Raw genomic sequence first — 23,880 nt, forward strand, 5'->3', positions numbered from 1 at the left:
TCTAGTAATCTGTCCTACTAGAGACATTTCTGTGTTCTTATACACTGCAATAAAAGTCCATTATCAATTGATTTATACTGCACATCTCTCACAAATCTGCCCTGCAGATCCCCAAAGGTGTATTTCTACAGCCACTGGGAAGCAGGTGTATTTGGAGCAGAAGCTAGATGATGAAAATGTTGCAGAACAAGAAAGTGAGAGAAAGAGAACACCCAAGAAATAGAATTTCACCACTTTCCACTCTGCTTCTTGCATGGTGACATCAGTCTGGAGAAGGTGCTGGCATTTGACAACCAGAAGTGCAGAAGCTCCACGTCTGCCCCCACAAATCCCTTGCCTTCCCAGAGCTATTCCACACTTCAGAACCATAACTAGCCAAGTGCTTGTGGCCAAGGAGATCTGGAGTAGCTGACTATCCTCAGCACAGTTTTGAGTCTCTGTTTCCAACTACATTATCTATACATTATATTGCCAACCATGTGTACAATCCTACCAGAACACCCAGTGAGAAATCACCTCAGCAGAAATGCTATGGATGGCATCCAGGCAGAACAAAGCATGCCTTTGCTTTAAAGCCTCACCCCAAAACCCTAGTAACCAACCCCAGCTTTAGATATGAGAAGTCAAAGAATTGCCCTCTGTAATTCATCATCCCTAAGCCTGAGCTGCTGGTGTACCAGAGGACAGCCTAATCCTCAGCAAACAAAGTTCACTAGATGTCAAGTCTGTGGATTGTCTAGTTGGCAAGATGGAATCACAGAATGAAAAAAAACCCAGAGCAACAAATGTTGTTTTCCTGTCTTATTGCTAACCATATGGACATTTTTCCTACCACAGCTCTTAAGTAGGACAGGTACCAGAGATAGCTGCAGTGAGTGGGCTGTACTCCACATATTTCATCACTCTACTTCCAAATCTCACCACTTGAACAGTCATCTGTAAAGCAAAATGATTCTCCTATCTTGTGGCATGAAAATGCCCTCTCCTATTACAGTTTCATAGCCTCTCTTATTCCTCACATTGGCCATTGAAACTGGACCTTCAATTTACTCAAGAGATCTGTTCCATCTGATATTTGAGCTTCTTCACTGAGATTATAATTTAGCCCATGATGTTTTAATTGGGTTATCCTTGGGTTATCTTGCCTAACCAACTGAGTTGTTCTTAAACTGTCCAATTAATGTTTTATTCTTATTAGATTGCCCTTCTGATTTATCCACATACTCATTCTCAAATTTCCTACATACGATCTTTCTTTCTCCACTATTCTGCTTCACATAAATGTTTCTTTATTCTCTGCTCTTAGTATTTCTTCTTCTTCAGCACCCCTGCTGCTACAATCTACCTGCCTGTATTTTGTTAAACCCTACCAATCTTTCACCTCCCAACCTTCCAAAGCCCCTCCATCTCACCACGTTACCATCACCCCCTCCCATCCTCCCTCCAAGTGCATGTATTTTCTTTCCTTCTGGAGTACCCCACTGGGCACTCCTTTCCTCTGAGCTGATTAGGGGGTTCTGACACTTTTCCCAATAGAAAACTCAGTTTTCAAGTAAGAATAAGAATATATGAAGGAAGACAACCTGTTCCTGAGAACAACCAGCAATCAGGACGAGGCTAAACGCCAGCAGGGCTGTGCACCCTGCCCCGCCTCTCACTCCACAGTCCTGTCCCCACAGGGGACAAGAGGAGCTGAGGGAACTGGGGACAGAAGTGAAGCCTAATTAGCACCACTATTTATAGAACATCTTCCTCTTTGAAGTGGGAAGAGGTGCTGGTGACAGCTGAGGTAGTTCTGGAGATGATCCAAAGTGTTAAGGTAATCCGCTTCAAAAAACACCGGGGCATAAGTTATTCTTGAGCTGGCACGCCTGCAATGTCACCTGTGAGTAATTTTTCAACAGGCAGCATGCCCAGCCACCACCAGGCAGGGAGGGATGCAAGGACAGGACCAGGAAAAGGAGGCAAGAAATCCCAAGGGTACCCCTCCACTACTCTTTTGAGAGGAGGTGTACCAGCTTCCTCAGGCGAAGGATAAGCCCAGAGGACCCAAAGTACTTTTCATTATGAATCAACTTTCTGAAGTTTTATGGTCTTTTACAGTATCAATATTTAAAAGATGCTGCTAAAAAGAGCAAGGAAAAATCCTAAACAAACCTTCAAGAAATTAATGCAAGAAATCTACTCAGTATGAGGATAAAAGTAAAAATTCACTAAATAAATCATCCAACCTACTTAGTCCTTCAACAGGGCATCTTAAGAGAGGACATTGCCTGAGAGTTGGTTTAAAAATACTTTTAAATCTCATTTATTTGTGCTCATTGCCTAGTCCAGAGCAAATGTGTTTTATGAGATCTTCTTCCCCGGTACATTCGACCCATTTACTTTAGACCTAAAAAGGTGATGATGAAAGGACAAAGCCTAGCCATTTCTTCCTTCAAACTTGTTGAAAACTAATCTGTTCTTAGCAGTTACCCAACAGTTTAAGAAATACCTGTAGACAGGCAGCATTTCAGGAGTGGAAACAACTTCTCAAGAATTATAGGATTCTTTTTTATTTCTCTAAGGCAAAGTAAGTTATCGATCTTAAACGGAGTAAGAGTCTCACAAGACAGACTGCACAGCCACAAAAGACATCACCTGAAACGAAATGATCAGGTTAAATTTGGGAAAGAACTTATTAAGCTCTACAGTCCTGAGCAAGCTCATATTCACCTAGGCTGATCCATGGTTTCAAGTGAAAGCACACTACACATGTGCTCTTGGCTGCGCTACAGAGAAGAGAGCCCATGCCCCAGTGGAAACCCCACGAGCCCATTTGCCTCCATGCTTTGCTTTTCTCCACGATGTAGATCTGCTGTTCTGCAGCAGATGAGAAAACAGAATTTGTACTAAACTTGTAAAACCAACTGAGAGTATAAAAAACTCGGGCCAGTGAATACATCTTTCCACAGATTAGGTGGGGAAGAACAACAAAGTCGACCCTCTTAGTGCAAGACTTTCACTAGCAATGGCCTGTTTGACAAGTGAAGCACAAACCGGGTTTTTTAAAACAAAATCAGAGAAAGCATCAAAGACACAAGGCAAAAATAAACGTTATTACATGCTGGACCTCATTAGCATTTACTGAACTACACTGGATAAGTGTTTTCACTTGTTCTGTTGTCTAAACAGAACTATCAAAACACATGATTTCTCTAATGATAGGTTCACTTTTTTGTTGTCGTTACCATTTTTGGATCAGCAAAGCTGAAGTTCCACACTCTGCTGTTCCCTTCTGGATATGCTTAAACATTTAAAGGCAACGGCTGGAACAGGACAAAAAGAATAAATATCTCATGTGCATTTTTACTGCCTCATCCAACAGGGCATACAAAAACCTGGAGATGTTCAGCATTTGTCCATAAGGCTTAGCAAGTGTGTTTGTGCTAGATGCTTGCTGGGTGCCAAGACAAAATGTTCAATAATATGACCTATAAAGAAATGCCCAGATTGGTCTTGTTTCTCCTATTCCCTTCACTGTTGCAGTTTCCTTAGTAAAAAAATGCATCTAATTATAGGCTGATATGTAATTCTCACTATAGCAATCCCTAGCAGTTAAAAATCATGAGTCGGGCCCCCAAAATTATGATTAAGGCACAGAAACAAGGCATCTGAAGAACAACCCACAACGAATTTTTATTTGCCTTTTGGGGGCCGAGCCACCATTCACATTTACAAGCACTTCACTTCAGCTATGAGGAATGAAAAATTCCTTTTCATTTTTATTCCATGAAACCAAGACTATCACAGATTCACCTGACTGCAGGAGCTGGCACAAGCATTCCAAAGGTGGGGAACAGCAGACTTTGTAGCATTCCCCAAGTCATACTAACTGCCCCTAACCACAAACACACACAGTTCAGCATCTATTCTTGCTTTGCTCTGGGAGAGGAGTAAGCATCACCAAGCCAGGTAGAATTTCACAGGTGGACATCCCCTGGACTGCTGATCCTCAGAGCTCCAGAGCCTGAAAACAGTCAGGGTCATGGCCCTTGATGGTCTCCTAATACTTCATAATTAAGACCACTACAGTGATAAATGTTAAACTCCTCTCTCCACATAACCAAAGAATAGTGGCTGATGTATAAACTTTCTGAGAACTTAACAGGTGAGCTCTCTGCTTTACAGATAACTCGTCAGAAGAGCAGGACAGACACATGTAGAGAGACTTAAGTTTCTCATCCCATTTCTTAATTAATATCATAAAAATTACAGAGGTCTAAAAGCTAACAAAAATTAAATACAGCATGTATTTCTTTAAAAGGTGTTTTTTGAATCGATCTTAAGCAAGCTGTAGCAAGAGACTTCACTCCATCATTCCCATTCTCATGTGATCCAACAGCATTCCTCTGCTCCTGCCTCATGATTATTGCGTTTCCTTTCTATCCCATACTATGGCCATACCCTGTATGGATTTATTCTCATGGCTTTTAGATTCTCATTAAGTAGTAAATGGCACAACACAGGGGACCGCAAAGAGTCTGAACCTTGTCAGACAAATAAGAACCTAATGCTGCCTGAGTGGATGGCAGTAAATCACCCACAACGAGCAAGGGTAATCTAAAGATTACAGTCTAATTAGAGATGTCTCCTGCAGCACTCACTGCTGCTGCTATCTAGTGACAGAGCCCACAGATCAAGCAGCTCCCACCTTTCTTGCTCCCACCAAGCTTTCACATGACCTGGTGACTGAATGCTAAGTTGATGGCTTGCATGGGCCAGGTACAACCATTAAAGAACATGAAGATCAGCTGAAAAGATGCTTCAAGAAGAAAGTAACCAATACCTGTGCTCAACTCCCTGAGTAGCCTGACACTTTCTTTCTTTTCTTTGCCTTTCTCCGGATCCTGATTTGCTCCCTTTCCGCACCAGCGGCTCTCACTGTGCTCTGAGCTGCTGTTCATCAAATATCTTTTCACCCTCTGACTCCCACGACTGCAGCAGAAACCTTGAGGAGCACCCAAGGATGACATGGAGGTGCTGCCATGGTGCAGAAGGGACCAAAAGATCCCTGTGCTGTGGGGCGGGTGGATCTGAGACGTGGAGCAAAGAAGGGCCCAAAGCACAACATCACGTGGGGCATCACACAAATAATTAGGGAACATCACTGCAAGCAAATGCAACGTGAGGGCACAAAAAGCCAAGAGGTGCACTGCTGACCAGCAGTGCTGGTCAGCAGATGAGAGGAAACAGAGACTGAAAAGTCAAGATACAGCTGGAGGGGGAGGAAAACACACATACCAGGCAGCGGAGTAGGGTGACAGCAGCCAACAGCACACAAGCTCTATGAGGGCTATTTCTTTTCTCCCCAGATGGGTCTAAGGTAGAAGATTGGGATCATGGGATCATCTACTCAACAGTGTTAATACTGAAAAAAAATTTCTGAACGTTTACATTAGGTATATTAAGAGAAACTTTACAGTATTAGTCACTAAAGGAAAATAAAACAGTTATTAGAATTCATGCAGTACATTGCAAATAAACCTGTTAAAGAGGTTCATGCCCCTCACACTGAGTATAATGTTGTAACTTTTAGAGATTTATGTTGGATGTCTGCAGTGTGATATGCACTCCAACCTGAAAGAATTGTTTTAGCTTTGGAAAATCAGCAAATTACAACATTACTTGTCCTTACAGTTTTTCAAAACTTCCTAAATCGTGGAGAAGTTAAACCAATGTCTGAGCTACGTGAGTAATGTGTGATTGGCAGCAACACATGATTTCTGTCTATAGTCAGTACCTAGAACAACGAATAGATAAGTCACTATTACAATCTGCTAATATAGCTTGAAATTCAGTGTTTTCTGTGAGAAGTCAGTCCAAGTTGTCTCTGATGTCTGGGATGTAATTAACTCTCAGCCGTTGTTCATCTGCTTCTTTTTGTTGTTCCTCACCTTTAATAAACAAATCGCAAATTTGTTATTAATAGTTCAGTCAGTTTTAAGTGGGTATCGTGGGTAATTTCGCCGTTTTTCTTTGAAGCTGAAGGCCTAGCGATGATTCTTTGCAGTGTAATTCTCTCGGTTGGAGAATCGCTCCCCCCACACGCTTTGGAATTTTCTTATCACAGGCAGTTATTAGCAGTTACTTTTGTGATAAACTGAGAGAATGATTCGAGCTAATTTAAAAAAAAACAGTGTAAGGTCAATATAACCTGGAGAGAGAGAAGAAAAACAAATTGTAAAACTTAATTGGGCCCCTATAAAGACATAAAACAAGTTACCTCCCTTGTACCTTGTGTAAGATATATAGTGAAGGAATTTTGTATAGTTATCTAGATAATAACACCTTTCTTAAAAATTTATAACTTTGTATAGATAACAAGCAAACATCTGTTGAATGTCTGACTTAACAATGTGTAATGTTTATGCTCATGTTTAATGAATATTCATGAAGTAGCTGGAAATAAATGTAGAACAACTGTCTTCTTTGGGTGTGACAGGCGTTGGGAGTTGTTAAAACCCCTCCCTGATCACCCAGAGCTGAATTTGCTTTTATCATATAATAAATTCTAATTGGAAATCACCCGGCTTTGGGTTTCTATTTCTCACACTTTAAAAACTCTATTTCTCCATTACATTTACGTATGTATTTTAAAACAATTTTGGTTATTTTAATGAACAACTTCAGAAAACAGTTAGTAAGACTATGTTATAAAATTGTAAGACAATTTCTTTCTCCAATCAGAAGGTTACAAAGTTGCAATTTCTACAAACAGGATAGTTTCACTCCCCTCCCAGCTCTGAGGGGGTGATTAAAGCTTCTGCTTAGTTACCAAGCAACAGACCGTCTCTATCATGCAAAATATATTCTGTTTCTCTCCCTGGTAAGGCTGAATCTTTTCAAGGGAGGGCTTTTTACTTTTCTTTTTCCTTTTTCTCCTGGCAAAGAACTTTGTTTCTTTGCATACACGCACACACAATAACAATAATATTGTGAGCTCACAAAAACACACTCGACAGATACTGGAGTTAACACGAGAACCAATAGAAGTGCGAGAAGGCAGTTTCTGCCCCCTCTTTTCCTCCCCCGTGGTAGGGGTCGTCTTCTTTAGGCTTCCACGACATTAAACTTAATCTGTTGCATATCTCCTGTGTTTTGTCTCACACACATTGTGAGACTGAAACAGCCAATCAGTACATGAACAAAAAATAGGTAATTCAGGCTGCGAAGAAGCAAGAAAAGAAGGTAGGTGCTGACTCTTAGGTTTGATGGCTTACACAGGGACGGGCTTTGCTCTCGTTTTCTGCCCAGTCTTCGCTGTTCTAGTTTATCTCTGTCCCTCTCCATTCGCTTATACATCTTGATTTGAATTTATTTTCTTAGTTGTTTTCTCGGTGGAGTTATCTGGTGGAAAAACTGTTTTCTCTGCAGCAGCGGCAATGGAGAGGAGAGGTCCTTACTTCTTTTCTGTCTCCGGGAGTGAATTATTAAATTTTTCTGCTTTTTTTTGGCTTGGAGGTGTAGTTCAAGGACAGTTTGTTACATCGGCAACCTGTTTATCTTTCTGGGCAACTGCGTTTCAGAGTTTTAGTTCTTATATGAATTATTGCATAGATTGCTGCCTCTCGTACACTTCTAAATCTTTCAAAGTCTCACAGAACAAGTGTCAGGCAAACACACGAAATGCAACTTAACATAGTAGCTTCAAAGCCTTATTTTCAGTACTATAACAGCACACGTCATAAATTAAACTCATTAACCTTGACACTTTAACGATTCAGGAGGGTTTTCTATGTAGAGAAAACTATATTTTCGTCTTTAGTTCTATACTGCTCCATCGTTAAAGGTTTTTGTTCCCAGTGGCACCCTCAGTTAGCTTACCTAATGAGGGGTCGATAAGAGTGTTCAGATCCTGATCAGGCAGGAACCACCCCTGCTCTCAAGCTTCACCGGGCTCCGTTCCCCCTGTGCGTCATCCCACAGGTCCTTTCTCTCTCTCGGAGAGAAAATCTCTGCTCTTTCCCCCTCTGGGAGGGAAGTCACAGCAGCTCCCTCGGAGTTTTCTTCAACGCTGCAATCACGTCGCCGTCTCCAGATGTCGCAGTTAAAGTCGGAACGGCCAAGGCGACACAGATATCAGATGCAGTCCAGGTGTAAGGTGATCAGGAAGCTGTTTATTGCTCTCAAGTGTTACTTTTATACTCCTTGCACACCACCGTGCCACAGCACAATTGGTCAAAAGTCTCCAGCATGAGACACTGCACATACCCTCATTGGAGACACAGAAGACACTGCGCTCACTGTCACTGGTGACCTGAGGACACTGTGCACACTGTCATTGGCAATATTGAAGACACTGTGCACACTGTCATTGGCGACACCACACACACCTTGACTGGTGACCCCCTTCATTGTATCGGCTGCACCACGCTTGCTCCCTCCAGCATTGCAGCAAACACTTCCTTAAAGTTGTTTACATTCCTCTGTGGTCTCCATATCATCCTCCTTTCAGGGATTCACCGCAATCTAGTCAATGTCGATTGCCTCGTTGCTAATTGCCAGGCTGCTGACAGGTTTGCTGTCAACCCCGACAGAAGATACATGGAAAGAATAGGGAACAAAAAAGAGCAGCTAAAGAGGAAGGACAGTGGTTAAAGCAGTCAGTTACTTAGCCTGAGGAGTAAAAATTTTGGTTGAAAGTAAGAATCTGAATTGCCTCAGTAGATGAAGATTCATTCTTTGACTTCTTTGTTAATGTTAGGCTCTGGTTAATCCTTCCCTGTGTTTTTTTTCTCCTCACAAAGGCACATGCCTGATTCCACATGCATGTTTCTAAACACTAAACCAAACACAACCTATTACAAATGGTAACATACCATCATTTAAATACTGGTGAGGATTTGCAAGAATGTAAGAGTGTGAAATATAATGAAAATATTTATCCATCATTAATCAAAAGTTTATCAACATTTTAAAAAAAAGCAATGCTACATGGCAACTCAATAGGGAATACAAAGTGAAACTGTAAGGTACTATCCAGGAACAGTGATTCATTTCCCAAGTGAATGCTATACATGGGAAAAAAAGCTCTTCAATTCCCTTCTGAATAGATAAATGCTTCAGTGAAAGCCACAGAAAGAAGATAAAAATTTACATGAAAGCATTACACACTTCACAAGTAGCAAGCTGGTGTCTCCAGGTACCAGCAGCAAGAAGAGCCAGTACCCACCAAACCATCACCACAAGTGAACGATCACTCCTCCAGAGAATACTCAGGCAGCCTGTCACTTGCCCAGGTATTTCTTCACACTGAAAATTGAACTAACAGGCGGAAAACCCACTCCATTAATCAAAATTCCTAATCTGCATAGCTGGGAAAAATCTCACTACACGCATTCTTGGAACAAAAATCCTTCAGAGTAGCTGAGTAACCTGAGAGTCTTCATCCCATTTGTCATTAAGCCTAAGTCTTACCAATTCACTGAGAGAGGCAGGCGTCAGAGAGCCTTGGATTCAGCATCACCCTCCCTCGTTGCATATTTCAGTGCTTTTTGAACTGGTTCTCCCAACCATTGTAGCAGCAGATACCTCATCACCCTGCACTGGGACACACCACACTGCAGGACCATCAGCACACGGAAAACATCCTTCATGATGGAACCTCCAAACATTGAAGCAGACAAAACAGAATTCCCAGAGCTGTCATTTGGCCAAGACAGAACACATAGGAAAACATTAAAACCTTTTCACTGAGGGAAAATAATAAAAATTATGTTTTGTTTGTTTTTCATCTTTGACAGGAAATACAAAGCTTTTATCCTCTATTACAGCAATGGCCACTCCAGGCATTCCAGAAATAAGCAGAGCAAGTTTTTCCCACAAGAAAGCAAGCAAAATAGTTGTTCTGTTTTCCTAGTGCTCCTGAAAATACAGGCTAGCTACACAGCAGCTTTTAAATTAAAGCTGGCTGTGCATCCTCAGAGCAGAGGCAACCTGACGAGTAGAGACTTTATCTTGCTAATACATGAAGGCAAAGTCTGCAGTTTACCTGGAAAGCCTGATAACCAACAATTGGGATGCCAAGGATGGAAAATGACAAGTGCCCCAAGCATCAATGGGAGCTGCAAGACTCTGAAGAAGATGACTGGTAACTCAATAGGGGAGGGAGATAAAGGAGTAAATAATTTCACACAGGTTCTTCATATCACTGCTATGAATGTTGATTGGATAATTATAAAAGGAGCCATCCAAAAAGTCTGGGACTCCCCTGAAAGCTCAGGAGGGCATCAAGCACCTTACGAAGAGGAATAGACTGAAGAGGGGAAGCAAAAAGTAAAAAGGAAAAAATATAAACAAAGTGGTTGTTTGAGAAATTAAGTGATGCTGACAGCAAACATAGAAGACAAAAAAGTTAACCATTTCTATTCAGTACTCAGCTGTTCCCAGCAGCTTTAAAAGCCTCACTGTAGCCCCATCTCCACTTGAAAAGAAAAACTCTAAACCAAGAAATTCAGGAAGGCATTTTCCTGGCAGATGAAACAGTGGAAGTCAAAATAATCCAATCTGTTTTGATTTAATACAGCATCAACAAAAAAACCCCACCACTGTGCTGGCCGTAAAATATTTTATAACAATCTGATTTCAACAGAGCAGTGGGAAAGTGACCTTCAGAATCCTGGTCAAAGCCAGGATGTTGTTCTCCATGGTTTAATTCACCTTGTTAAAAATTTCAACTATCACTAAGGTCAAGGTGACAGGCACAACTTCTTCACGAAGCCCAGACCTTCCGTAGCAATTACTTTAAAAGACTTTGCCAGGGCCAAATGACTTATCAGTGCCTCATCCCACTCTCTGTTTATCAAAGATTAAAAGACCTAGGAGAAGAATTGTCTCTGGTCTTCTATACATAAAAATTGTGACATGATGAAACCTGAACATGCACTGAGGTTTACAAATAGTACTTAACATGGATTAATGTGCTTCAGTATGAATTTAACTCCATGCAGCTATTTTAAAATGATTTAACATTAGGAGGAATTTTCTCATATTTTGAGAACCCCATGCAGCATACAGAAAAAGATTAATAGTTATACAGGGATTTAAAATTTAAGCATTTTTTGGTGCTTTCAAAACTGGAACAACAGAAAACTGCAGTCCAAACAGACTCCTCATTTCAGTGAGGTTCATCCACATTGTGGGAGGATAAATTCTAAAGGGGGAAAGACAACTCATTTTCCATAGGTCTTTTAATATATATCATTGAACACACGTCAAATGGGAGCAACACTTTCAGCTGCTCTGAAGATGAAAATTACAACTAGAAGAATAAATCACCAGTGACTGTATTGTATGGACGAGTCAGTGCCCATTCCATCCACTCTACAGCATTAAAAAGGAAAGCAGAGATGTAAAAATACCAAATCCAGCAGTGTCTGTGTATGTACATACCAGACTTTTGGGGCCCTAGCTGGGTAACCTAAATTCCAGTGAAGTCTCTGTTCCTCCTGTTCCCCAGTGCCTGGCTCTGGGCCTTTGGATGCTCCAGGCTAACAGGAAAAGAGCCTCAGGGAGTTGGCTACATCTTTGCAAGATATTAGAAACAGGGATCTCAACTGACTGCTTCATGGGGATCATGAATCAAGTCTGTAAGAAAATGGTACTTAGGGTCAAGGAAGGAGGATATCAGGAGCTGGAACTTCGGAATTTAAGTCAATTCCTATCTTGCCAGCACAGCCCTCATCTGCAAAGACACAGTGAGCTAACTCAGATAATTAATTCTCATAGTTTTCATGTCATCCAGGTATCCAAAGATGCCTAAAGACCTTAAATATATGGAGCCAAAATCCTCTACAGCTTGCTTTCTTCATCACAGCCTCCAAATAATAACAAATGGAATAAGAACATTTCTTTCCTCTCATCCTTAACCTGCTCTTCAAATTGTACCTTTTCACCAAAACAACTTCCCACCTCAGCTACAGACACCAAGAAACCACAAATTACAACACACTTATCACCAATGAAGCAAATACAACCAGAAAAGAAAATAATCAAGCGAAATGTTGATAAAAACACAGCCAGGTAATAGCAACACCTACTCAGGAGAGAAAAATCAGCTGGATTCTGCCACTGCCAATGCACAACAGATGAGCATATCCACTAGTTTCAGGGCAGGGCATAACAGGCCACAGAGGCAGAACTAACCTAAGCCAGCACCTCCCAGCTCTACTCCTAAGTCCATCCTTCACATGTCTCAGTGAGAGAAGCAGGAATAATTCCGCATCTGATAAAGCTGTTTAAGCAGCACAAAACTCTTCTCTAACTCTCACTTGAGCAACATGAAGTTTAATCTCAGATTTGTCTTGAAATACTCCTCTGAGGATTCCAACACATCAAAAGAGAAGATAAAAAAAGCCATCTGAACTAAAGAAACCCTTGCTGACTAGGCAGTACCATTTGTCTCACCCAGACAGGGAAGTGACCTGGAATTCTGCGTTAACACAATCCAGAATGAAAAAGGATTTGCACACGGGGATGCTCCTCGGCGCCCGTTGTGATTGCACTCAAGGTACAGACAAGGAACAGCTGGCAGAGAGCAGCTGGCAGGGAAGGTTACAGTCGGAAGAGCCCCTCTGGCACAGCACACAGAGACAACAGAGCATTCTTTTTGCAAGGCACACGAAAGGCTCCACACAGTCTGTCCACATCCACACTGCAAGCACCAGAGAGCCTGCCATGTCCAGATATTCCGTCCAGTTTGGCCACTGACCCCGTTGTGTGATTTCAGGGCAGTAGCTTCTCCACTCTGTCCGCGGAAAATGGACAAGAGGCCAAACCTGATGAAAAGGAGGGAAGAAGCCACCTGCCAAGGTGAGCATGGCCTGCTTGGCTCGAGGGACAGAGGGGACATCACAGAAGAGCAGAGTCAAGTTGTAGCAGAGGCTTTGGATTGGAGGCAGGTCACGAACAGTGAGTTCACAGGGGACATTTTCCACCAGCTTAACCAAGTCACCCCCAGAATAAACCCTGGGTGATCTTTCAGCATCACACAAAATTGATGCAGCAGAAGCAAGATCACAATCTGAATCTCAAGGGAAGCCTTTCTGTTGCCATGCAGAGATTTTTCTGTCTCTTCCTGAAGAACCTCTAAGTCACTAATCACCATCGAACCCCTTCGGTGGGACTCCTGACAGTCAAAATCCCATTGGCCCCAAGCAAATTCACTCCTCAGAGGAGGTCCACCCCAATCAAAAGTGTCATATAAACACACAGCGCTTGGGATTTGTGGTTGTATGGAGTTCGTGAGGCAGACGAAAAGATCCAGCTATGCCTTTAATGAATTGCAACATTTTAAATAAAACCATCCTAAAAGTATTATTGTATGTCATTTACTTCAACAAATAACAAACAACAATTTACAACATTTTTGCCTAAGTAATTTCAGCAGCCCCAGGCTCTTAAAAAAAACCCTGAGCAATCTGTAAAAACAATTAGGGCGCAATAACATTAACCACCTCAGAGGATGACAAGCCATTATATTGTAGGCAAATTAGCCATGTTAGCCATTAGTGACTGTAATGACAATCTCATTCCTATCCTGACCACTTTGTAGTTCAAGCAGTTTACCATCTGACTGACAGACTATTCAGCATTTGTCAGACAGGAGATGTTTCCATAGCGGAGAGTTTGACTACCCTTGGCCACTCCTGAGTTGAAATTTAAAGGATGCCACCAGTGATAGATGTCTGGTAGGCTGTGCTCACAACGGCAAATGCCCTGAATTTGAGGACTTTAAAGGAATCTACGTTCAGCTGAGGAAAGGATTTGGACCAATAGCTCTTTTAATCAACTTCAGTTATATCTTCAGGCTTTTCAACACATGTCCTTCCATCGAAGAACCCAGGCAGCTCTTGTGCTGACACCCACTGCACTGCTGGCAGCACGACTCGGGGCACTTGTAGAATCACAGAATGGTTTGGGGTGTAAGGGACCTTAACAATCATCTCATTCTCTTAACAATCATCAAGCAACCCCACAGCCATGGGCAGGGGCAGCTTCCACTGAACCAGGTTGTGCAGGGCCCCATCCAGCATGCCAGGACCTCTCACAAAAGCCATGTATGCAGAGTCCAGGCTGACAGCATGCTTTAAACACAGAGTCACACACAATCAAAGGCTTAATCCTGCTCATTTTTTTACTCCCACAAACTATCCTTCGTCACGGCTGCAGCAAGACACCACACACTTCAAAACAGCAATCCATGGATATTTACACAGTATTTTTATTTGAAAACCAGCTCTGGGAATCCTTATTTGAACACAAAACCCTCATTGAATCATTCTACAAGGACCAGGACAGTCTGTGTTCTTGCATTAGCAAGAGTTTACATGGATCTGATCTTTACATAAGGTTTCTGGCTGTTCAGAGAGGAGGAAGGGGCAGTGAAGACTGAGGAGCTACTGGCACTTGGTTGCCAGAATTCAACTCAAACTACTCCAAATTACCCAGATGCTTTCATTGACCTTGCTAAGTCACTTAGTGATGTTGTCTTTGATCCAGGTAAAGAAGGCAAAGAGGTAGTAGCCCTTCTGAGGTTTGAAAAATATTATTTGATCAAGTTAATTACCCAGCACCTACTTCAACAATACTTATCTACTTCAACAGTGGGAGTCCACAAAGGAGCAGAAACCCATCAGGTGTTGGCTCTGTGTAGCAAGGACCTGGCTATTCAAACACCTGTACAATACCACAAATGCCACCACATTACACCAAGCAGTAATGTGAAAGTTTGCATATAGATTTTTAGCACAGACTAATTCAAAATTTATGCTTCAAAAACTGAGTAAAACTAAAATTGTTTGGTAACTAAAATCTGGCAGGAGACTAGGGAGAATGGCAATTGACACTGTTCTTAAATAATATATTAACAATACTTTAAAGCCCATTAGTATTAGATGGAAACTCACACTGCTTGAAAGTCTACACACAGGTTTTCTGTGAAGCTCTATTCCTCCTTTCCTATTCAAACAGAGACTCGCATTCACAGGCAGTTTCCAGCAGAAAGTGAAATTTGGAGGTTTTACAGCAAGCTTGCTTAGAGACAGCAGGACCAGAGCAAAGACTGGGACAGTGTTTCTGTTAATCACCTCAAATATACAACAGCCTGCCCGACATGGACTTCAATTTCAAAACATTCTATCATGATAAGAAGCAAATTTATGCAGCAAAAAGAGTTCTATGTCACAACTATTTGAATCATATAGTATACTATGCTCACTACATATATCCAGCGTACTATTTCTCTTAAAAACTTGATTTTTTGAAGGAGATTGATTTAAAGTTCATTGTATTTAGCACTGCACCAACTCATCAACAGACATGGAAAAGAAACAATAGGTCCTATTACTGCATGAGACTCTCGTCAGTAGTATCTCTGAGATTATCACTATGCCTGGAGAGTGGAGAAACATATGGGCAAGTGGAATAGCTGATGAGCCACACAGAGTTTTTGTTACTAAACCATGTGGTGGAAATGGTCTAAAACTGTTTTGTAAACTGAAGCTGCAGCAGCGCTAGGAATCTTCAAACAATATTTGGTTTACAAACATGAAAAATAATGGACCAAACTCCTTCCTACATCATCTATCAGGGTAATTTTTTAAAAATCTAGATTCTTCTACCCCCCAAATGGGGATCTGTAGCACAACAGGATTAATTAGTATGCAAGAAGATCAAGCTAGTATCCAGTGTTAGTTAGGTATTCTAGGAAAAGGGTGAGTCATCTGTATCTTATTGCTAGTTCTGTATTAAAGACAGGACCTCAACCAGGCCTGCCCAATGAGATAATATTAACACACCCCTGCTTATCACCTGTCATTGTGTATGTCTCCTGCAGGCTTCGAAGAACTGTAAAGTTTCTGTTATCCCAGAAGGCAAGACATTAAGCAATCACATGTCAGTTCCCGTTCATGGATAATGCAAACACATTCAAAAAAATACTGAAGAACATAAAACTGTACACCACTTAAAAACAAAGAAAAAATAAAAAGGGGCAATCAGGCCCTTGGAATTTGGATCTGATTCATTCTAGCTTTTACTAAAGAGGGTTGGGAGGGGGTTTTGTGGGGGTTTGTTTGTTTTCCAGTTTACCACTTACTCTGATCTTTAATTTTCTACTCGGAGGACAGGGAGAAACCCCAGCTTCCCTCCGGGAAAAGGAGGGAAATCCGCCTCTCTTCCACTTGTCTGCATTTTACCCAGACACATGTGAAATTTTTGCGAAGATGAGAATCCCCACTGCACACGCTTTTAAGTCAGGGTCATTCAAAAAAATCCTCCCCGCTGCAGAGACCCGGTTCTCCACCGCTATCAGCGGCACCCTGACTGCAACATTCCTCCTCTCCTGTGCAGCTGGGTAAGGTGAAATGGGCTCCAAGGATTATCGCCATTTCCCAGCCACGTCAAAAGAAAAGAGAAAAAAAGGTGCCTTTTCACGTGGTTTCTATAATAAACCGCAGAGTCAAGGACCAGCGCGGTGCTTCTCAAGCGCTCCTCGGAGCGGGGATGCTGACACGAATGCACATCCACGCAGACCTTCCCTTACGCATCCCAGGAAGCTCCACAAGCCGAGCTTTCCCTTGCAGCAACCTGGCAGTGCCCATCTCTGAGGGAAGCCGGGCTCCCAGCCCCGGGCTTTGTTAGCAGCCACAGGGGCTGCCGGTGCAGCTGCTACCCGGGAAGCGAGAAGCATCCTATTGTGCGGGCAACGCCGCAAGCCTCGGAAATCTCAGCCTCCTTGGAAAGGCATCCCTGCGAGAATAAGCCTTCATCCCCCGCGCCGAGCTCCTTCTCCTCCCCGCAGCAAACGGAGCCACCCAAAAAAAAGTTTTGCTGGGCAAGAGGGGCGGGCAGGGCTAGGGAAAAAAACAAAGGGTCGGGGAGGAAAGAATAAAGTTTGGGGTTCGGCGGGGCGGGGAGGGCGCCCGGGAGGGCTCCGGCAGCCACCCGCCTGCCCGCGGCTCCGCGCCCGTCCCCGCTGCCCTTGGGCCGCGCACGGCGGTACCTGAACAGGGCGACCGCAGTCTGGTTCCTCCTCCAAGCCTTGCCCTGCTGCAGCAGCACCCCCTGCACGATCTCCTTCTCGTCGGGCAGCCGGTACACGGGGAAGACGTAGAGCCAGCAGAGGACGAAGACGCCCAGGGCGCTGGCGCCCACGGGCAGGCGGGTGCGCGGCCACTTCCACGGCATCCCCGCCATCCTCCTCCTCCTCCCGCAGCACCGCCGCGGCTCCGGGCCGCGCTCCGGCATCAGGCCCGCGCCATGCGGCGCCCGCGGGCTCAGCCCGGCTCAGCTCAGCCCGGCTCAGCTCAGCCCCGCCGCCGCCCGCGCCCCGAGTCCGGCGGGCCGCCCGCCGCCATCGCCGCCCAGCCAGCCGGGGGGGTCGGGGCTGCTGCCGGCGCTGCTGCGCCGCGGCTCGCTCCTGTCTCGGCGGTGGCGGCTGCCGCCCGTCCTCACAGTCATTTGGTCCCTCGCGTTCCCCGCCAGACGATGCTCCGCCGCTCCCCGCCCTCCCTCCGCCTCCCGCCGAGCTCCTCGCTCGCTCCCTCGCTAAGGACGGACCCGGTAAATTTCCACCCCGCCCCGGCCCGGGGGGTGCCCCGGCCCCTCCGCCCGCCCCCCAGACGCGGAGGGGGGAGGGAGAGAGGGAGGGGAGCGGCGCCGGCAACCCGAGTGCTCCGGAGATCTGCTCCGGCGCCGCGGCCGCTCCCGCCCGACCCGCGGGCACCGGCCGAGCGGAGCGGAGGGAGGGGACGAGGGGGAGAAAGAGAGAGGGAGGTCCCACTCCGGGCAGCGCCGCCGGCACACACCGAGCCTCCCTCTCTGCCGGCGCCGGTCGTTTTCCCCCAGCACCGGCCGCACCGATCTCCAGCGCGCCCTGGCGGGCACCGACCCCCGCCCGGCCTCCTGCATCCCGCCCTGCCTTCCTCTCGTGACTGCCCGCGGAGCCCCCGAGCGCTCCGTGTCTGGGGGTCCCCCGGGGTCAAGCCAAGGAGCCCCGGAGCCGGGATCACCGTGCCAGTCAAAGTGCATTCTGCACAAAGTACATCCTCTGCGAAGTACGCGCAGAAATGTTGGATTAAGATTATTTTTTTTTTTTTGAGAACGTAGGAAACTCGGGGTGGGGAGAGGTGTGTTCAGCAAACCCAAAAGCAGAGCGTACCCCAGCCAGCAGCGCCGTTCCCAAAGCAGCAGCTTTGTATCAGCATGCGTTCAGCATCACCGGCCGGCCGAAGGAGATCATTGTCTCACTCTGCGCTGCTGCGGCCTCACCTCCAGTCCTGTGTGCAGTTCGGGCAACACAACATAAGACAGATATAAAGCTATTGGAGAGTGTCCGAAGGAGGACTATGGAGATGGTGAAGAGTCTAGAGGGGAAGCCATACGAGGAGTGGTTGAGGTCATTTGGCTTGTTCAGCCTGGAGAAGAGGAGACTGAGGAGAGACCTCACAGGAGTCTACAACCCCCTTATCAGGGGAAATGAAGGAGCAGGCTCTGGTCTCTGCTCTCTGGTGACCAGGGACAGGACCTGAGGGAATGGCATAAAGCTGTATCAGGGGAGGTTTACTTTGGATATAAGGAAAAGGGTCTTCACCCAGCAGGAGCTGAGCACTGGAACAGGCTCCTCAGGGAAGCAGTTACAGCACCAAGCCTGACAGAGTTCAAAAAGCATTTGAACAATTCTCTGAGGCACGTGGTGTGATTCTTGGGGTGTCCCATGCAGGGCCAGGAGTTGAATTTTGATGATCCTTGTGAGTCCCTTCCAATTCAGGATATTCTATGATTCTGTGTGCCCACACATAGAGCGTGTGTGCTTGGGTCTTTGAATAAAACACACAGGGGTTTATACCCCCCGGTATAAACATGGGCAGTTGGTGGGGTGTCCCAGCCCTCTGGGGTTATGGCTGAATTGCCCACAGCTTGGAAGAGTTGGTAGAGAAGCTGCCCAAAAGCCAAGGAGCAGCAGCATGAGCCTTGGATACCTACAGCAATGTCCAGCTCAGGCTTTCCATTGGGAACCCACCATTTGCCTGCCAGTGACATGAGAGTGACACGAGTGACCTTCAGCCCTCCTAAATCAGCAGAGTGTGATCATTTCATGCCAACAGAGTGACTCCAGCAGTAGAAAGCACCTCTCTGTGGTAATCAGGTAGGTTCAAACATGGTAGACATGTTCAGCTCCTCTCAGTGAGAACCTCAGAGGCAGTCCCCAGTTTCAGAGCCCAGTCTCTACTTCCTGGCATAAAAGGCAGATTCAGCCCTGGCTGGTACCATCAGTGTGTGTTCAGCATCTCCAGACGCCTTTCAGACCCACTGAGAAACGCTGCAGACTCCCACATAACCCTAGAAAGGGTTTTATGTGAGTTAGTAGCCAACTCCTTTCCAGACTTTTCAGCACATGGAGACTTGGGGCACTTTCAGGGTTGAGTGGTAACCAAGGGATGGGTTTGAACTCTCAAAACTTGGGAGGCTTGAGGTAGCAAGGACATGTTGACAGCCTTGAAAGACAAGGATTAGCCTGACTAAAAGCATGTCAGGGCAGAACATCTTGCAGAGATATGTTGACCATGGTGGGTGATGGGGGGGAAGTAAAACTGAATTCATCTGCTGAAATTGTCTGGAGCACAGTGATGAACGACTGCTGTTAGTCACCTAGCAAAGGGTGGCAAAAGAACAATCCATGGGGCAAGATTCTAACCAAAGCAATTAGAGATTTGGTCAAACAAATTCTGAGCTTGAAAACAGACAACCCCAAATTCTACAGCTCTTTCTGCAAATGTCTTGACCTTACCCTGGATTAATGATTGAAGGAAGCTTTGAAAAAAAATTGGGTCAAGGAAGAAAAGGAAGAAGAAAGTTTGACACAGTTTGTTTAGCATCTCCTGGCCATAAGGCAGCAATAAAATAATCATAAATACCAGCTGGGTGTTTAAACAGCATTTACAGCTAGAGATCCCAATAGATACTACTTAGTTCTCAGTAAAAAAACCAACTTGGAAATCTCAGTGCACTTTCAGTGCTTGAGAGAAGGAAAAACATTCTCTTTCATAGTGTGTTGCCATGTAGAAATATACACTGACAAACGGTACATTAGCATCGTAATATCTAATCAACACCAAAAAATGCCAGAAACATGTAATTGCATAAGAAATACTCTTTTCATTCATATCTGATATGCTAGAGCTGTCTAGAGCATTATAGCTGTTTTCTCTGGACAAAAATGGGAAAAGAAACCGAGGAAGGCATTCTGGTTAACATCTGGAAAAAAGTATTTAGAGCAGGATAAGTATTTTCATTTTGGTGAAGAAACTATTTACCAACAGCAAATCAAGCCAAAACCTGTTCAGTCACCTCTATTAAAAATGAACCATTGAATCTCTGGAGACTAATTCAAAACATAGTTAGCTAGACTCATAATAAGTAAAAAAAAAAAAAAAAGGGTTTAAAATGTACAAAACTGTATCCCAAATTAAATCCTGACTCTTTGTTCACCTTTAATTGAGAAGACAAACAAACTAGAGGCTCAGTGTTGCTTGGGAAACCAGAAAGTGGAAAAGAACAAGAGAAAGTAGGAGTGACTTATTCTTTCACCATCCAAACCACTTGCAATGAGCCAAGTTAAAATACCACCAATACACACAAGATTTTTGGGATATGTTTTATTTGTGAGTTATTCCTAAGCCTTTCCTCTCCTTTTTCCAAATCTATTTCAGCATGAAGCCCCAAGGCTGTTCACTGAATTCATAACAGTCCATGGTCTGTCTAGTGCCGTCACCGTGTCCTGCCTGCTGCCCACAAGGAGCCGGGTGCATCGAGACAGAGATGAGGCAGAGCTTGTTATGTTGCTACTGGCTTGCCATGGGGAACTGAAAATGCCTGGCCTTGTTCTGCTCTTGCACAGGTGGGAATTACAGATACACCAGGACAAGCTCAAAACCAGGCTTTTTACTCTAGAGCCAGATCTGTTTCTAGGCAGCATTATCAGTTGCTGTCCTTTCCCTCCGTCAGTGAGCCCTGAAGAGAAGTGCACCAGTGCTTTCTGCTGAGGATGACAGCTTCAGGTGGAGAATAAAGAGAAGGCAAGAATAAACTGCCAAAAATGAATCTTGTTTACAGGCAAATAATCTGAAGTACCTCACTGACACTTTGCAGTCGTGGCGAAGATGTATAGACGTAGTGATCAACAACCCATGTCTTGAAATCAAAGCGGAAAATTGATATTCAGGCATGATCCTACTCTGCTGAACTCAACTCCATTCTAGTGATAATTGAGTGGCAAGATTTGACCTCACCTCCATTACTTTGGTTCCAGGTATCCTGAGCAGGGTCCATCCTCTACAGCAAAAAAAAAAAAAAAAAAAAAGGAAAAACAAAGTTGTTCTTGAGAGGTGCCTTTAAAAATCAGCACAGAGGAAAGCAACAACTGAGAGAACGAAATAACATGTCTTCTAAACACTCAGAAGAAATAGTGTGACTACCCACTGATCAGAAAGAAAACGCAGTGATGTGATTTTCCCTGTTTCCCTCCAAAAAGCAAAATCCCCTCTGTTCCCTGTTGCACTGCCCTCCTGCCCCTGCGGGTGGAGCTGACACTCTGCTCAGCCAACGCCTTTCTCAAGCGTTAGAATCCAGGTTCTCTTTCCCTTGCTCCCAGGCCAAAACACACACGAAGATCAGAGCTGCATCCTTCAAAAAAATCCAGGTTTTGCCTGCTTTCATTTGGAGAATCTTGTACTCCTACAGGCATCGCTGTCTTTCAGCTCTCTCACTTCCAAAATAACAGGGATTCCCCCTTCACTTCAGCATCCCACGCAGTTTCCTCTCTGCAGAATTTAGCAGAGGAGTTGCATTGGAATCAGCTTTCAGGCTATGGCATCCTTTTAGTTGATGAAATTGTTATCATGCCATATACCTTGTAAATCCATTGTCTTCTAAATGCGCTCAGTTACCACCTGACTAAAACTCCTTGCTCTGCACCGTGCCATCAGCTCTGCAAGTATTTCATGCTTCATTAGCAGAGTCTATGTGAAGGTTGGATTTGTTTTCTAAGGGAGAAGGAAGCTGAAAAAAGAAGGTATTCTATGTCTAACCCCAGCTCTTATTCCCCGCTGCCATAAATCCTCAGTGCTATGTTTTTTGACCCAATGTACAGGAGCAAAATGTTCAGAAATCATCTCCCGTCTGAGCTATTATTGTAGGCCAGCTTTTGTGTGCTGTTGCCTGTGAACAAGCTGATTTCTCTGCATTCCAGCTGTTGATACAGTTAAAAAAACTGGGATCTGAATCTCACCCTGTAAGAATAACACAAACACTGTGAACTCCATGAATGGACACAGAGTTGCCCGTACAAAGACATGTTGGCAAATTCCCGTTATGCTTCTCCCTATCAGAACTTACTCTGCAGCTCTGTTAAAACCACCCACAAATGTGTATTCTCACTGATAAATTGTTTTAAGCCACTGATATGACAGATGGTTTTATATAATCCTGTTGGAGGGGAGAATTGTAACTACAATATCAAATTAATATTCAAATGGTAGGATGGAAATTATAAGTTAAATATATGGAAGAAATTCTTTACTGTGAGGGTGGAGGGCACTGGCACAGGTTGCCCAGAGAAATTGTGGCTGCCTCATCCCTCGAAGTGTTCAAGGCCAAGTTGGATGGGGCTCTGAGCAACCTGGGATTGTGGAAGGTGTCTCTGCCCATGGAACTAAGTGATGTTTAAGGTCCCTTCCAACTCAGACTGTTCTATGATTCTCAGTTCTAGAACTGTCATGCCAAATGTATTGTGGCTAGAGGGGTCCTATTGTATTATGCACCATTTATAAAGGAAATAAAATGAATTTAAATGAAACAATGGCACATGTACATACACATGCACGCAGACTCCAAGCACATCTCTGAAGCAAGCAGGCTCTTCCCTTGTTAGTGTAGATCCTTTTCCTTGGGGACTCAAACGGATGCTGACCTCATGTCTGACATTTGCCGAAATTTCGATCTGAGCAGTTGCTGTCAGGAAGCCATCATTCATAATTTAGTGTTGTTTAAGAATCCTGTTCATGAGAAGGTCGTCTCTGACATAGAGGGAGACATAATAAATTTGGTCTTGCAAGAAGTAATCCCTCTAGAATAGGATGAAGTGGATGGAAAAAAAGCAGAGGAGAGGAAAAAGCTTGTTAACATTGTTGCTCTATCTTTTCTTCCTATAACAAATGATCCTTAAGTTCTTAGTAGGAAGAAACACATGAATGTGTGTGAGGCATCAGGAAGCCCCTCTGCTTTTGAGACCAGCTGACAATTAACAGTAGATCCAGATGATGTGATTTGTTCAGTTATCCACCCTGGAAAAGGTGATGCAGAAATGTGTTTAAAGAGAAGGTTCAGCAAAGATGGCTGGGACGCTCAGCCATCTTCTCCCTTTCCTCACCGGAAAGGTTTTCCATCTCTCTGATCATCTTGGTGGCCTCTGGACTCGCTCCAACAGGTCCGTGTCCTTTCTGTGCTGGGACCCCAGGGCTGGATGCAGCACTGTAGGTGGGGTCTCACCAGTTCGGAGCAGAGGGGCAGGGTCCCCTCCTCACCTGCTGGCCACCCTGCTTTGGGTGCAGCCCAGGATGCTGTTGGTTTCCTGGCTGCCTGAGCACACAGACTTGCACACAGTGAGTTACGTGGTTTCCAGGGAAGGGCAGCCTCCTACAGGGATCTGCAGTATCCCCCAAAGAGGATGTCAACGCTGTCACTAGAAACTTAAGTGATCGAGGACTTGGGACCAACCTGCACATTCCTTTGCTGAACTTCAGCCATACTTCGCATCCCAGACCACAGCAGCTCCTTCAC

General features: G+C 44.5%; 1 protein-coding gene across 1 annotated transcript in view; it reads right to left on the minus strand.

Moving 5' to 3' along the window:
- ST8SIA1 (ST8 alpha-N-acetyl-neuraminide alpha-2,8-sialyltransferase 1) overlaps positions 1 to 17,289 on the minus strand; it is a 137,666-nt gene extending 120,377 nt beyond the window's left edge. Inside the window, exon 1 of the mRNA XM_027680778.1 lies at positions 17,045 to 17,289. Within this exon, the coding sequence (XP_027536579.1) occupies positions 17,045 to 17,289 (245 nt within the window). The remainder of the gene's footprint in view (positions 1 to 17,044) is intronic.
- Positions 17,290 to 23,880: the final 6,591 nt, after the last annotated feature.

Source organism: Neopelma chrysocephalum, unplaced genomic scaffold (assembly GCF_003984885.1).
Source record: "Neopelma chrysocephalum unplaced genomic scaffold, ASM398488v2 Primary Assembly neopelma1_59, whole genome shotgun sequence".
Classification (NCBI taxonomy): domain Eukaryota; kingdom Metazoa; phylum Chordata; class Aves; order Passeriformes; family Pipridae; genus Neopelma; species Neopelma chrysocephalum.